General features: G+C 38.8%; 1 protein-coding gene across 5 annotated transcripts in view; it reads right to left on the bottom strand.

Annotated features, from left to right (window-relative positions):
• Window positions 1–835: 835 nt before the first annotated feature.
• HOOK3 (hook microtubule tethering protein 3) overlaps window positions 836–12,701 on the bottom strand; it is an 87,181-nt gene continuing 75,315 nt past the window's right edge. For 4 of the 5 annotated variants that reach the window (XM_085042211.1, XM_085042208.1, XM_085042209.1 and 1 more), the window contains 2 exons: window positions 11,789–11,925; window positions 836–3,723 (listed from right to left, as the gene is read on the bottom strand). In XM_085042211.1, coding sequence (XP_084898337.1) covers window positions 3,708–3,723; window positions 11,789–11,925 — 153 coding nt within the window. In that variant the 3' untranslated portion in view covers window positions 836–3,707. Of the gene's footprint in view, window positions 11,926–12,701 lie in introns of all 5 variants that reach the window. The other variant, XM_085042210.1, reaches the window with a different exon arrangement.

The raw sequence follows: 12,701 nt of genomic DNA, 5'->3' as shown, positions 1-12,701 counted from the left end.
TTAGGAGAGGTTAGGAGTGAGGGAAATAACAGGACAGGGAACGATGGCCAGAGGCAGGAAATACTAGTCATGCCAAAGATGAAGAGGAGTGACAGGTGGGACTGAGGAGGGCAGAGGACAACAGTGAATCACAAGCAGCTGGAAGTGAGGTTCCAGCAGCTTCCTGCCTCAACCATCCACTGCCTGTGGTGCAGGAGGAAGCTGGAGACCTGGGGCTCCCCTGCCCTTCCCAGCCACTGAACACTTCAGCCTGGCCTGCACTCAGCCCCACAAGCTCTCCAGTCTCTGCCAGGCTGGCTGCACTGCCACCAGAACACCTTTCTGATCCTACTCCTTTTACAGAGCAGCCCCTGAAAGGCGGTGTCAGGGTCTTTGCACACCCTTCTTAACCCCAGCACCACACACAACACTCATGGGCTCAGTATCCCTCTCTCGCTGTTGCCTTCTCTTTCACAAAGATTAGCATTTGCCCATTCTGAGATCCACCCAAGCCTCCTCCTCCCCCAGATGCCAGAGCTGCTCCTCAGTGGAGGACGGAAGGACAGCTGTTTCTGTCCACATTAGCAATGTCTTTTCCCCCACCTTTAGCTACATCTAAAGTTGTGAAGCTGCCATTGGCAAGTGAAGGTTGTCTCACCTTGGTTGTTGAGCCCTGGCCCTTGGATCAGCAAACCATGTCATGCAGCTCAGGCAGCTGGATGGGATGCTTCCCAGCAAACGTGAGGACATTGTGCTCTCTTGTGCACTGGTGATGCTCAACTGCCACTCGGCCTCCTTTGCAGAGCCCCAGGAAATGCAGTTTACAACCAAGTACCAAATAAAGTAAAACCAAGCATTTACATTTTATATAAGCGTTTATTTACAACTTGTTTAACAACTGTACACTCTTCTATCACCTTGGAAGCATTAGTGTATTTGACTGGGAAAAAATATTAAACTTTTTGATTCCAATTATCATTAATGAGGTTTTTTTCCTCTATATACAGGTATGTATATTAATATTGCTACCATAACAACCTGGTAGTTACACAATTTGTAGATGAACTGAAATGGGAAATTAATGTTTTGACACTCTAAGAATTCATTCTTTTACAGAAAATATATCACTGGCAACTTCACAAACAGTTACTTTGATAATTGGTCAACATTTAATTCAGGACTGTCAAACAAGCTGCTATTAAGAAAGTAAGAGAGTTTTCTATGCAGCACAAATGAAGTTAGTATATCAGAGACATGCTGGAGATCAGCTCTGAGTCAAGAGCTCACAACCACTTCATGACAGAGATGCCAGGCTAATCTAGTTAAAGTAGCCAGCTTCTTGCTGAAAGTTCCTGGCTCCACCTGGCATCTCTCTGTTGCATTAGTAAACTCAAATAACTTTTGTCAAGCTAAACACACTTACATACAAATGTCATCAAGGCTCAAGAACAACTGATACTTAGTCTCTAATCTGCACAGACCACTTGGAGAAATGAGGTACTGCTCGGCATCATTTTGGGACACCCGTGGAGGCAGGTGCACAAAAAAGCAATCCCCTCCTGCCCAGCACAGTGCCCTGATTTCAGGGATCCTGCACCCAGCCTGGCTTGGGGCAGGGTGTGGTCCCAGCCGGAGCAGCACTAGTAAATGAAAAACATACCATGCCTTTAACACCCAACTAAAAGAAGTTTTACTAGTAACGCTTGCCCTGACACATAACAAGGGATCAATGGTTAGGACCTGGAAAGACACAAATCATTCAGCTCTCTGCTGGACTTGGTCTGATGAAATGCTGCTGCCTGGAGGCCAGCTCATCATCACCAAACCCCAGACCCTGGCTGCAGGTCACGTCAGACTTCACTGTCCCTGGCCCTGGTGGACCAGGAAACACATATCCCCATCTGAAGCCTTTACGGACAGCTGTCAGCCAAGCACCTGGTAGCCACAGTACCTGATACAGTATCCAGAAGGGAAAACACCACACAGTTCTCACTGGGATCTTAATGTTTATCCTTCGCTCTGCTGCCCAGCCTGCATGGAGCCCATTCCTACCAGCCAATGCCTTTGCCAGGCAGTGCAGACCACCGCACTCTGGTGGGGCACATGTGTCCCTTCTCCATGTCATTCTGCACAAGGCCACGGACACTGTGGGATCAGGATCCCTGAGGACTGGACACAAGTGAGCATCTCTGCGCACAAGGTGCGGCTCTGTCAGAGCCCACCTGATGGGCCAGGGATGAGGCAGGCACTGTCTGTGTGACCAGAAGGGACTGCAGAGACAAGCGGACACAACTTCAGCATGGGGTTGCCTCCACGGCAAACAGGGCTGGTGGTTCTGCTACTGCCTCAATAAGCAAAGCCATTCCTGCAGGCAGCAGAGTTCGTATCATATCAATATTTCTGTAGGATTAAGATCCAGGTGAACAAGAATGGAGTTTCTCTAAAACTGGATCTAAATCAAACCACTTAAGGTAATCAGCGTTCAGGCTTTTCAGTTTTTCCAGCAAGTCCTATGGCTTGAAAGCCCCTTTCCCTGTTTGTTACGTACTAACTCTTATACAATAAACCTCTTAACTTACAACACTAAGCACTCCCTCGTCTTCTGAATCTTGCCAGTACTGGATGTCCAATACAAAACAAAGATACAGTAGTACAAATGTGCAGATATTTAAGAATATTAAATAAGCAGCTTTTTAAATTAATATAGGCAGTACAAAGCATTTTGAGTTACACTGTCTACATATGGCAAATCTTATAGCTAAACTTCAAAATACAAAGAAACAGCCAAGCTAGTGCAATTGGAAATTAAATAGCTAAGACTGTGACAGGAGAAAGGAAAAAAAGAAAGGAAAAAACAGTACAGGTGAAAGATAAACAATCCAAATTATAAACTGGCAAGGACAGTCTGCATAATACTGGAAGTGTAGATGACTTTCATACTTATCTCCATTCATGGTCTTTCCTCAGATTGTTTTAACAATTGTACACAGATTGGGAAAAAAAAGTTTCTGAAAGAAACCAACAACACAGCTCAAATGTAGAGAGAAAAATACAACAGCCACAAACTACTGTGTATATACATTTTAAGGAAGCAGGCAGTGCCTGTGAACAAAATACCACCTGGTAGTTTGCCTGGCTCGGAGATTATCAGATGAAACTTGCTTGGTTTTCTAAGGAAGATGGGATCGCCAAGCAGCAATTCATTAGTCATTTCTCCTGGTAAAACACCTCCTTCGCTTTACTTTATTTATTTAAAGATTCAAAGTGGATCCTTTAAGGGTGCAGGTGCTTTGAAATTTTAACAGTAATCAAAAGGCCTTTTTTAGGAACTCATTAAGACTAGATTTATATAGTTCAGTAAATGAAAATGTTGCAGGAAGTCTGTGTGTTAATACTGTTAATCAGAATTAAATAAAGTGGACAGGCGGAAGTAAGATGGAGAGCTGACAGTGCTCTGTCAGTTTGCAGAACGCCTCCTGTTGAGTTGTGAATACTGGATTTCCTCTCTTCTAGCCTCATAGGAGACTTTTTGTGAAGAGAAAGATTAAATGGAAGTGGGAAATGGGAAAGCCACTCCCCAGGATGGTAAGCTTCTCTGCAAGTAGATCCCCCTTTGAAATCAGATGGCCATGAGTCTTAAGTGTAGAACTGGTTAAGTTTTGGTTATGCAGTCTGGACAGAAAAGCAAGTCATGCACTGAACAGTCCCTGTTATAATAATGCTGCAGGTCATGCAACCACATCACTGCAAATAAAAGAATAAAGAAGAAAGTTAAAAAGCAGATAACATATTACTGTTAAAAAAAAACAAACCAAAACAACAGAGAACAGGTCTTTTTCAAAGCAGTTTAGTAAGGCCACCTCTATTTAAGAGTTGTGCAAATTCATGGGGAAACACCTTTGCCAAGAAACTCTTCAAATTAACAGGAAGGTTACAGGTCAATAATTGGTAAAAGCAACAAAATAGCCTTGCTCAATATCTAAATTTACCTGTAATTAAACTTTACAAACTTCTGAGTGAAATTCTTCAGGGAACCATTCTCAACTAACAAAGCTATGGAAAGTAAGTTTACACAGAAATTTAAGTCTTGGGCATTCCTGCTGTCTGTGAGTACAACTGTTAAAGAACCAAAGCAAGATGAAGTGAAAGGTGCCTGCCCAATACCGCCTGTGATTACACACTAAAAGACAGAGTCATAACAACTGTCTTGAGCTCTGAGCACCACTGAAGGCATTTAAATTTCATCAGAGCTCATCCTGTGCATGAGGCTAAGCATCATTGCCCCACTGCACTGGCAAGTTCTGTCCATTGCATGCAAACACAGGTTTGAATTGCCAGAAATGATATGTATTACTTGTTAAAGCAAGCTGAGTAGGAGACATTGAGCAGTAGAGAGAGCACTCCACAATGCTGCGGAAGGGAATTAAGTTTGGAAGAGAATCGGTGAGGTTGGCACAATTCTCCATCCTCACTGATGCACCCTCCTTCTTGGCTAGAGTAACTGGAATGGAATGCTTTACTGACACAGCTACAGTGCTTCCACTTCGTCCAGGTAACACAGATTTCCCTACACAGCACTGGCACAGCACTAAATGTAAAATTTTGTTTCCATATTGAAAAGAGCAAATGGACTTCACCAGACTGAAATTACAGCCTATTCCCCTACTTCCTTCTCCCTCGTATTGCACTGGTCAAAAATTATTCTAAGAATAATTCTTGTGATGGAACAATCCAGGTTAAATAGATAAGAAAGAATATTTATGCTACAAGTCCTGTAGCTTGTGTATCCCTCTTTTTTTCCTTCTCATTCATCCACCCAGAATACTAACCATAGCTGAAAAACAAATGGGAACACAGAGACACATATCAAATGGAATAAAAAATTTAACACATTCAAAGACCTTGAGGGTGTATTTTGAGAAATCATTGTCTTTTAAGCTTGCTTGGCACTGCTTGGTGCATAGTTACACAGTTCAGGATTAATATGAAGATCATTGTAGTTATTCTATAAAAAATTAAAAGTCAAGCTACATAAGTATGTACCTATTCTATTGTGCATAAATGAATAAAATCTACTTCTTTAGTCTCACCTGGCTAGTATTTAGTTCAAACTTACTAGTAGCACTTCACGTGTCCTTCACGTGTTGCACATACACAGAAACAATACTGTAGGCTTCTCTTTGAGTCAATAGCACTTTTGAGAGGTCTTGTAAACTCAGGACACTGTACTATCTTTCAAGGATGTAAAAACTCATCTGTTAGTGCCCTTTCCTGACTAGAAATTCTTATCATGTTCTAAAAATAGTTGTCTGTCAATTTCTTTATTTTAAAGCCAGCAACACTTAGAAGGCAACAGAGATGCAAGATGTTAGGGTAAATTCACTCAGCATAACCTGTCACTGCATCTGCAGCATCTTCAGAAGGAGACAGTTTACACAGCAGACAATGTGTCTAAGCAGGAGTGACAGAGAGAATACAAAGCAGACTATAAATTTTTTAAATTGTGGCCTTATAAGGTAATGCTTATAATTATTCCAAGACTTTACTGATACTGCTAAACAAAAGCTTTAAAATCTCTCTTGAAACCACTGATGCCTCCAGAAAATAAGTTTACTCTTCAGCTTACTAACCTTTTGTGGCTGTAAACAATAATCTCTGCTTTACAATATTTTAAATTATATAACTGATGTTATATTCAAATCTAAATCAAAAGTCTGATGGTCTCATTACAACTATTTCATAACCCTATAAATACAAACACTACACCACTGGGAATTTTCTCCTAAAATTCCCTCCACTTTCATGATCACGCTAACAGTAATAATTGGCCTTTATTTAAGTTTTCTCTTCAAGTTAGGTATAATCATTAGGGATTCAAGTTCATTTCCAGAATAAACTACTCTATACCTGTGGAAATACTTGCTTTTGCATTGTTTCAGATTTGAGCCATGCTAGGCTAAGTAGTTAACAGTTTTTCAAAGTGCTGACAAATGTCTGCATTTTTAATGATTAAAATAACCATGTTCCTCTTTCTGAAATGTGATATTCTAACCTCATCTGATAGTAAAGGCAAAGCAATGAATCCTCTAACAGTATTTTTCATGTTGTATTGATCTGTCTCTGAGACCCACAGCAGCCAGACAGCAGCAAGACAGCAGCAAGCAATTTTTATCTGACAAACAGAACCTGCTTTCAGTCTGGAAATGACACCACATGCAAAGGGGACTGAAGGATATGCAATTTTCAAAAAAAATTTACACACACAGCAACAGAAGCAGAGCAAACCCCTGATCTGCCACTAGAGCCAACTAATGCAGAAATATACTATAGGATAGTCCTGCACTACCTTGGCAAGGCCCAAAGGTGAAGTAGAATCTGGACCACAGTGAAGCTGACAGCAACACCATCCCTCAACAATTAACAGACGAGGACTTCAGTTACACCAGTCAGCACACATTCCGACTGATCCACTGACTACAATCTGACACCAGGACAATTTGTCTGGGAAGCCATCTTGGCTGCACAGGCACTGCTTCAATGCCCCAGGAGACACTATGATTTGTCAAGTTTCCTAGAGCCCCTCACTTGACATTCATTCATATTTAATGAGTTGATGCATTTTAATAATGAACTTCACATCCCAAAATTTAATGACTCCACAAAAATAAAGTCAAGAAAAAACAGAGAAGGAAGCTAGCTAAGTCCTCAGCATCTCCAAATGGTACAATGGAGCTGGCAGCAGAGTCAAAATTTCCAGGGTTTCACCATACCAGATGAAAGAAGTCTGAGGCTGCAGTGACTGATAATGACAGCTTCTGCCTTATACACAGGTAAAGCCTCTAATACTTAATCAATCAAAATTACAATTTTATTAAAAAGATAAAAACATAGCACAATAAGCTCAGTTTCTTCATTTGTTTTCAAATGAACCCCAAAATGCAACTTGGTGAGATACACTGCTCTTCTGATTTTTGTACTGACTAGTTGCTTGCATCTGTCTCCTCCATCTTCAAACTGAAGAAATCACACCTTATTTTTAGTTATAGCCTGCAGGATCACTGACAAGCTTCTGCTCCTTTTCTGGACTTACAGAGGAAAGAAAGATCACAGGAGTAGGGTAATGCAATCAGCCATGCCAGGATATGTTCTTGATTCCTTAAAAGTGACAAACAGGAGGTATGGCTAGGATCCTACCTAGAGCGTGACATTTGCTCCAAAAAACCCCACCACTTGGAAGAATATCCTGATAAATTCTTTCAGCTACTTATTTATACAATGCCAGTTGAGGAAAATGGCTGCAAATTTTGCTAAAATTGGTTAGGAGATACTGAAGTTTATTGATACAATCTTACTGAAAAACACAGAGTCCACATTCTACCTAAAACATGTGCAAAAACCCATAAGAAGTCAGTACTGCATAGCTGACTGAGTGCAAAAATATCTCCCTCATCAATCCTAGCAAAAAGTCAAAATGTTGGGCAAGAATGAAAAAAAAAATCTCTATCCATAAGTAAAATTAAAATAGTGTTCTGCTTCACAAGAAAAAGAAAAGTTAGCCACGTTCAGGATAGTCTTCCTTCAAATCATTAAAAAGAAGAAAGTCAAGTGATGACATTAAAATATCTTCCAATTACCAAATCTATAGAAAATGTCAACACTGCAGGACAATTAAACCCACTAAAATCATTCAGGAAGCTGTGAAGTGTATAGTTTCATATACTAGGGAAGACAGGAAAAGCAATAGTTACTTGCACATGTCAAAATACCAAGGACTTTAAAATTGAAAAAAACATCTAAATTTTCTTGACAGCTTACACATACCACTTACTATTTGAGACCATAATAAAGCAGTAATAGGAATAGTCACTGTTAATTCTTTCATACACATATAAAAACTCATTAACATATAAAAATGCCAGTGCTCCTTACAGAACAGAGAGCCACAGAAAACTTGCAGAGGCATTACTGCTGACAAAAGTGACACTTGAACAGGGCAAGATTGCCATTTGATTATCTCCAAACAGAATGAAAGGCATCTTGTAGCCGTTAAATATTTATTTAATTTTGCAATACATAAAGTTGCATATTCCAGACATGTACGTACCTTTGCACTGTGGGTGGAACACACAACCTTTAAATTAGATTACCTCAGTTTTCACAGCACTTAAAAAATACCTGTCATGATCCAAGTGGTTATGTGTTGCTATCAAGAAAACAGGGAACTTGAATATTTTTTTCTGTAATGTTTGATCAGATATGCTAAAAACTTAACTCTCCAAGTACGTGAACTGGACTGCACACACATCCTTTTAGGTCAGAAACTAAAATTCAGTTCTGAACAACAAAAATTATTTTTCCATCTATCTGCTATCTTTTATTGGCATTACTTAAAATCTGGCAGAAAGATTATTCTGGGCAGATCCTCAGCACAGTGCCCAGAAAAGTAGTCTCATTAACTCCTCAGCTGTTTTATCACTGCCCTGGAGAACCTCTTCTGTTTAAGCTCAGTTGCAGGGGTTTTCTTCCTGTAGTATGTCGGGACAGGATATAGCATTGGCTTAGTAATTACCACTATAATTTTGATGTAAATAGTCTTTATTGCCTCAGGAGAAAAAGTATTCCTAAAAACTTCTTAGAACTATCTAATGTACTGAGAGAATTCTGTTTCAGAGGTTGAGATTTTTGCTTATATTCTTTTATTACTAAAGATAAGACAAATAGAGAACATTCACTAGTAGCTTCCCTATATATGAGTTTATTCCCTGGAGTCACAGTTTGAGCTCCTTCTTTTTCTTAATACACACTGATTCCAAAGCTACATATCAAGCAAGGAAAATAATGAAGCTTAATCCTTTGAGAAAAGAAGCTGTTCTTGTGAAAGAGAAGGTTTAATGATGTTCACCACTTGCATTCATCCACACATAAAGATGAACAATGGATGTATGCAGCAAGTTAAAGAAGTAAAGCACTGAAGAACAAAGACTTAAGCTCCTCTTAATTACTAATAGAAGACAGAAAGAATGACTTACTGGAACCAGACAGCAACCGAGTATATTTCTGTAAGCGTGCAGTACATTTTTAGGTTTCTATACTCAACATGAATTCTGGGAAATACCAGAATTTCTGCAGGTTTGTAAATTCTCAAAGACAAAATGATTGTTCATTCACTTGCCTAACAATTACTATGAGCAACAGTAAAGTTCAGATTCAATATGAGTCTTTTGTTGCTCTTTGAGGCTATATAATGATGTTATCTATTTTTGAAGGGAACTACAGAAGTACTTCAGTGCCTTATCTCAAGGGAAAAGGAAAGACAGAATCACAAACCAGAAGAGAAAAGCCAACAACCACCAAGAAGCAAAAGAAGCCATGAGAGATTGAAAAGAAAAAGCATAAGACAAGGCTTCTAAACAGCATCCATTCATCTCCTAATTCTTAGGGGCATTAGCCTGTCATCAAAACTTTGGAGGCAAAACAGTAAAACAAATATTAACATAAAAAAAGCAATTACTTTTATTCTAGCAGGCTGATTGTGTTCAAGTTCTTTTAGACCTACACCTAATTAACAGCAATAGGGAATTAAATTACTAGACAAAATTAAAAGATAAAACTTCCCATTAAGGTCCCATCCCTTTCTTTCACAAATAGCCCTCTGCAGTTTAGTAACAGAAAAAGTCAGCTAGATTACGATGAAAATAAAAATGGAGCTTTAGGTACTCTTAGGTTCTTGCTCTGGGTGATATAAAGTACTGTAATCTCAAACAAGATGATCAAATTCCCTCAGAGGAGTGATCTGACTTGCTCCTGTTCACATACAACATGTGGTAAAGAGTTCTTCAAGTTACTAGAATTGATTGCACAAGATCAGTAAGAGATGTCCCACACAAACTATAATCATCTAGATAACTAAAGATAACATTTTGTATACAGAGCATTTTGTATCTCAGTAAGAGACAGCAGATTGAATAGATCACCTGACTGAGCTACAGAAATTATTCACAACTTCCTTTGCATTGTTACCTTTCTGCACACAAGAAACTTGCAATGACTCATCTAATTTTTGCAAGCACAGACCATAACAGTGATACACTGAATAAGTACAGAAAATGTTTAGAAAACAATTTTTTTCCAAATGGAATCTGCTTGAGGAATAAACAAGAGGAATAAAACCATGAGGAATAAAAGACAAAACTGTATGTAGAATTCAGCATCTGTTTTCTGGTATGGGGTGTAACTAGAACTGAAAATCTTTTTCAGACACATGATGAATGCATTTCTTAGCCTAAATTAAAATAGATTATGTACTTGAAGATAAAACAATAGTACCTAAAAATGTCATTCACCTTTTTTTTTACCCTTTAATCTAAGTGTGCTTGTTTTAATTACCCTTTGCTCATTCTACCCAAGCTGTGAATTAAGACAGACATTCAGATGATTGGTAAGTGCTAGAATGTCTTTGCTCTAAAGGGATTTATGCAAAAATGTCTACACTTGGGAGGGCATTAAAATCACGTGAAAGAATAAATTTATAAACCAATTGCATGTGCATCATGGTCCAAACAGTCTCTAAATTAAACTGTTTAAAACTAAATCACAAGATTTCTGTATATGAAACTTTCAGCCAATATTTTTGGTTCTTTGTGTAGATCAATTCTTTGACAAAATTATAAGGAATCATAACTGGTCAGGGAAAAAGCACAACTTGGTAGGAACAGAACCTAAATAGGAGGAGCCTCCATCCACTGATGAACATGAAGGTGCTACCACGATTAATCAGCTACACACTAAAAAGGCAGTATAACAAATCACAGCCAGTTTCCAACAAAGTCAGCAATAAACTCACCTGAAGGCACTGGTACCATTAGTAAGGCAACTGATACAATTATACCCTGAATCAATACATTAAAAGCAAGTCTTTTAGTAGGGGATGACAACTGGAATACATTAACAGTATTAACTGGGGCCTTGATCCATTATATGTATTGTTCATCCATAATTATAAAATTTTAAAACAAATGTCTTTTGTAAATGAATGATAGGAGTAGCATATTAGCACATTCTAAATACTTCTCCACCTTTCTAGAATACGGATTTAAGCACTTGACAAAGAAGAGTGGAATATGCCATTTGAAAATATTCATCTCTACCAGCAAAAAAGGTAACACCAGTTGATAAAGAAAAACCTGGAAAAGAATCATCCTGCTTCCCTAAATGCCAAGAATAAGAGCAAACTTTGAACTAACAAGATAAAAAAAATAACCCAACCTTTCTTTTTTGCATTGGTGAGTTTTTTAGTATGAAATATATTTCACAATAGCATTATAATCTAACTTTGCATTTCTGTTATGAGATTTCAGCATTTTTCTGAAGCAACAGGTCAGGACATAAAATAAAAAGCCTAATTCCCTTTGAACAGAAACAGTCTTATAAAGCATAACAACCCTTATAGGCACACAAGTACCAACTGTGACAAGAAGTCTGCATTGTCATATGGTCCACATGAGGTTTTTCATAAGAGACCAGGCTTCATACAAATAAGACTGTTACTATACAGCACTCCTCTAGATGTTTTCAAAATTTTGGCACATTCAGGAAATGCAGAGAGAAATGAACTCCAAAAAATACAAGCAAAGGGCATTACAGGACAATAAGAAAGCATAATAAAACCCTATCCTGAGCTGTAAAACAATAGCAGTAACAAGGGAGAAAGAGAAAGGATGCTGGTTTGTTTTCCTTGAATGTTGTCACTTGCAATAGAAGTGGCCTGGATCACAGGGCAGTATTCTTTCTAAGGGCAAGGCTTCTCTACCTTGCTGTTGCTGGCTGGACATGACCAGGGTAAGATCTCCTTGTGCTCGTGGCTTGTCTTTGTCTAGCCAGGAAGGACTGTCCTGAGCCTGTACTAGCCAGTCTGTCTTCTGCTGCTTTTTTATGCAGAGTCATCCCCTATGGACAAAGAGAAATTCTCAGTGAATACCAATACAAAACACTGAACAACGTAATTCATTTACATTTTGTTAATTATTTCTGTCTTCACAGTGACTAAACTATTTTGAATTCCATACACAAAACATCATATCTTCGAGGATAAAGGTATGATATTCTTCCTAATACTTTGTGTGGCATTCTTCCCCTTCCCCCCATTCATTCTCCAGGTTTACAGTAACTACCTAAGAACTCAATATATGTTTCTCCACAGAAACACATGGTAATTGGACAATTCTTTTCAAAAGGGCTCCCCCCAATTCCCAGCCCCTTTCAGAATGCTGAGCTAGAAAAACACTTTTCTTCTGAAAAAAGTGTAGGTATTGTCATCCTCTGTGAAAACCCCAGCCTGTATGTCAGAAGCACATCTTGGAAGACAATATGGTTTCATTGGGCAAAAAATGCAAGGAGGAAATTAGGAAAGCTGTGATAGGTTGTGCAGTTGTGTATAAAAGCAGTGGCTAATCCAAGAATGATACAGACAAAGCCATCAGTGACCATCCTAATGTTCATGATAGGTCACTGAACTGCAGATCTTACCTCAGGCTTGTCTTCTACTTGTTAGTAGGACTACATGTTACAATACTGGCCAAGGACACTGGTCACTTGAAAATACCATCAACACGTACACAATCCACAAACTGCTTGAGTTTAGACTTGCTATTCACGAACACAACAAGGACATAGAACAGCAAGAAGGAAACTCTTCCAAAGGAATACTGAGAGGAGGAATTTGA

This window comes from Lichenostomus cassidix, chromosome Z (assembly GCF_008360975.1).
Source record: "Lichenostomus cassidix isolate B80296 chromosome Z, HeHo_3.0, whole genome shotgun sequence".
In the NCBI taxonomy this organism is placed as follows: domain Eukaryota; kingdom Metazoa; phylum Chordata; class Aves; order Passeriformes; family Meliphagidae; genus Lichenostomus; species Lichenostomus cassidix.
This window is presented reverse-complemented; position numbering and strand designations above follow the sequence as displayed.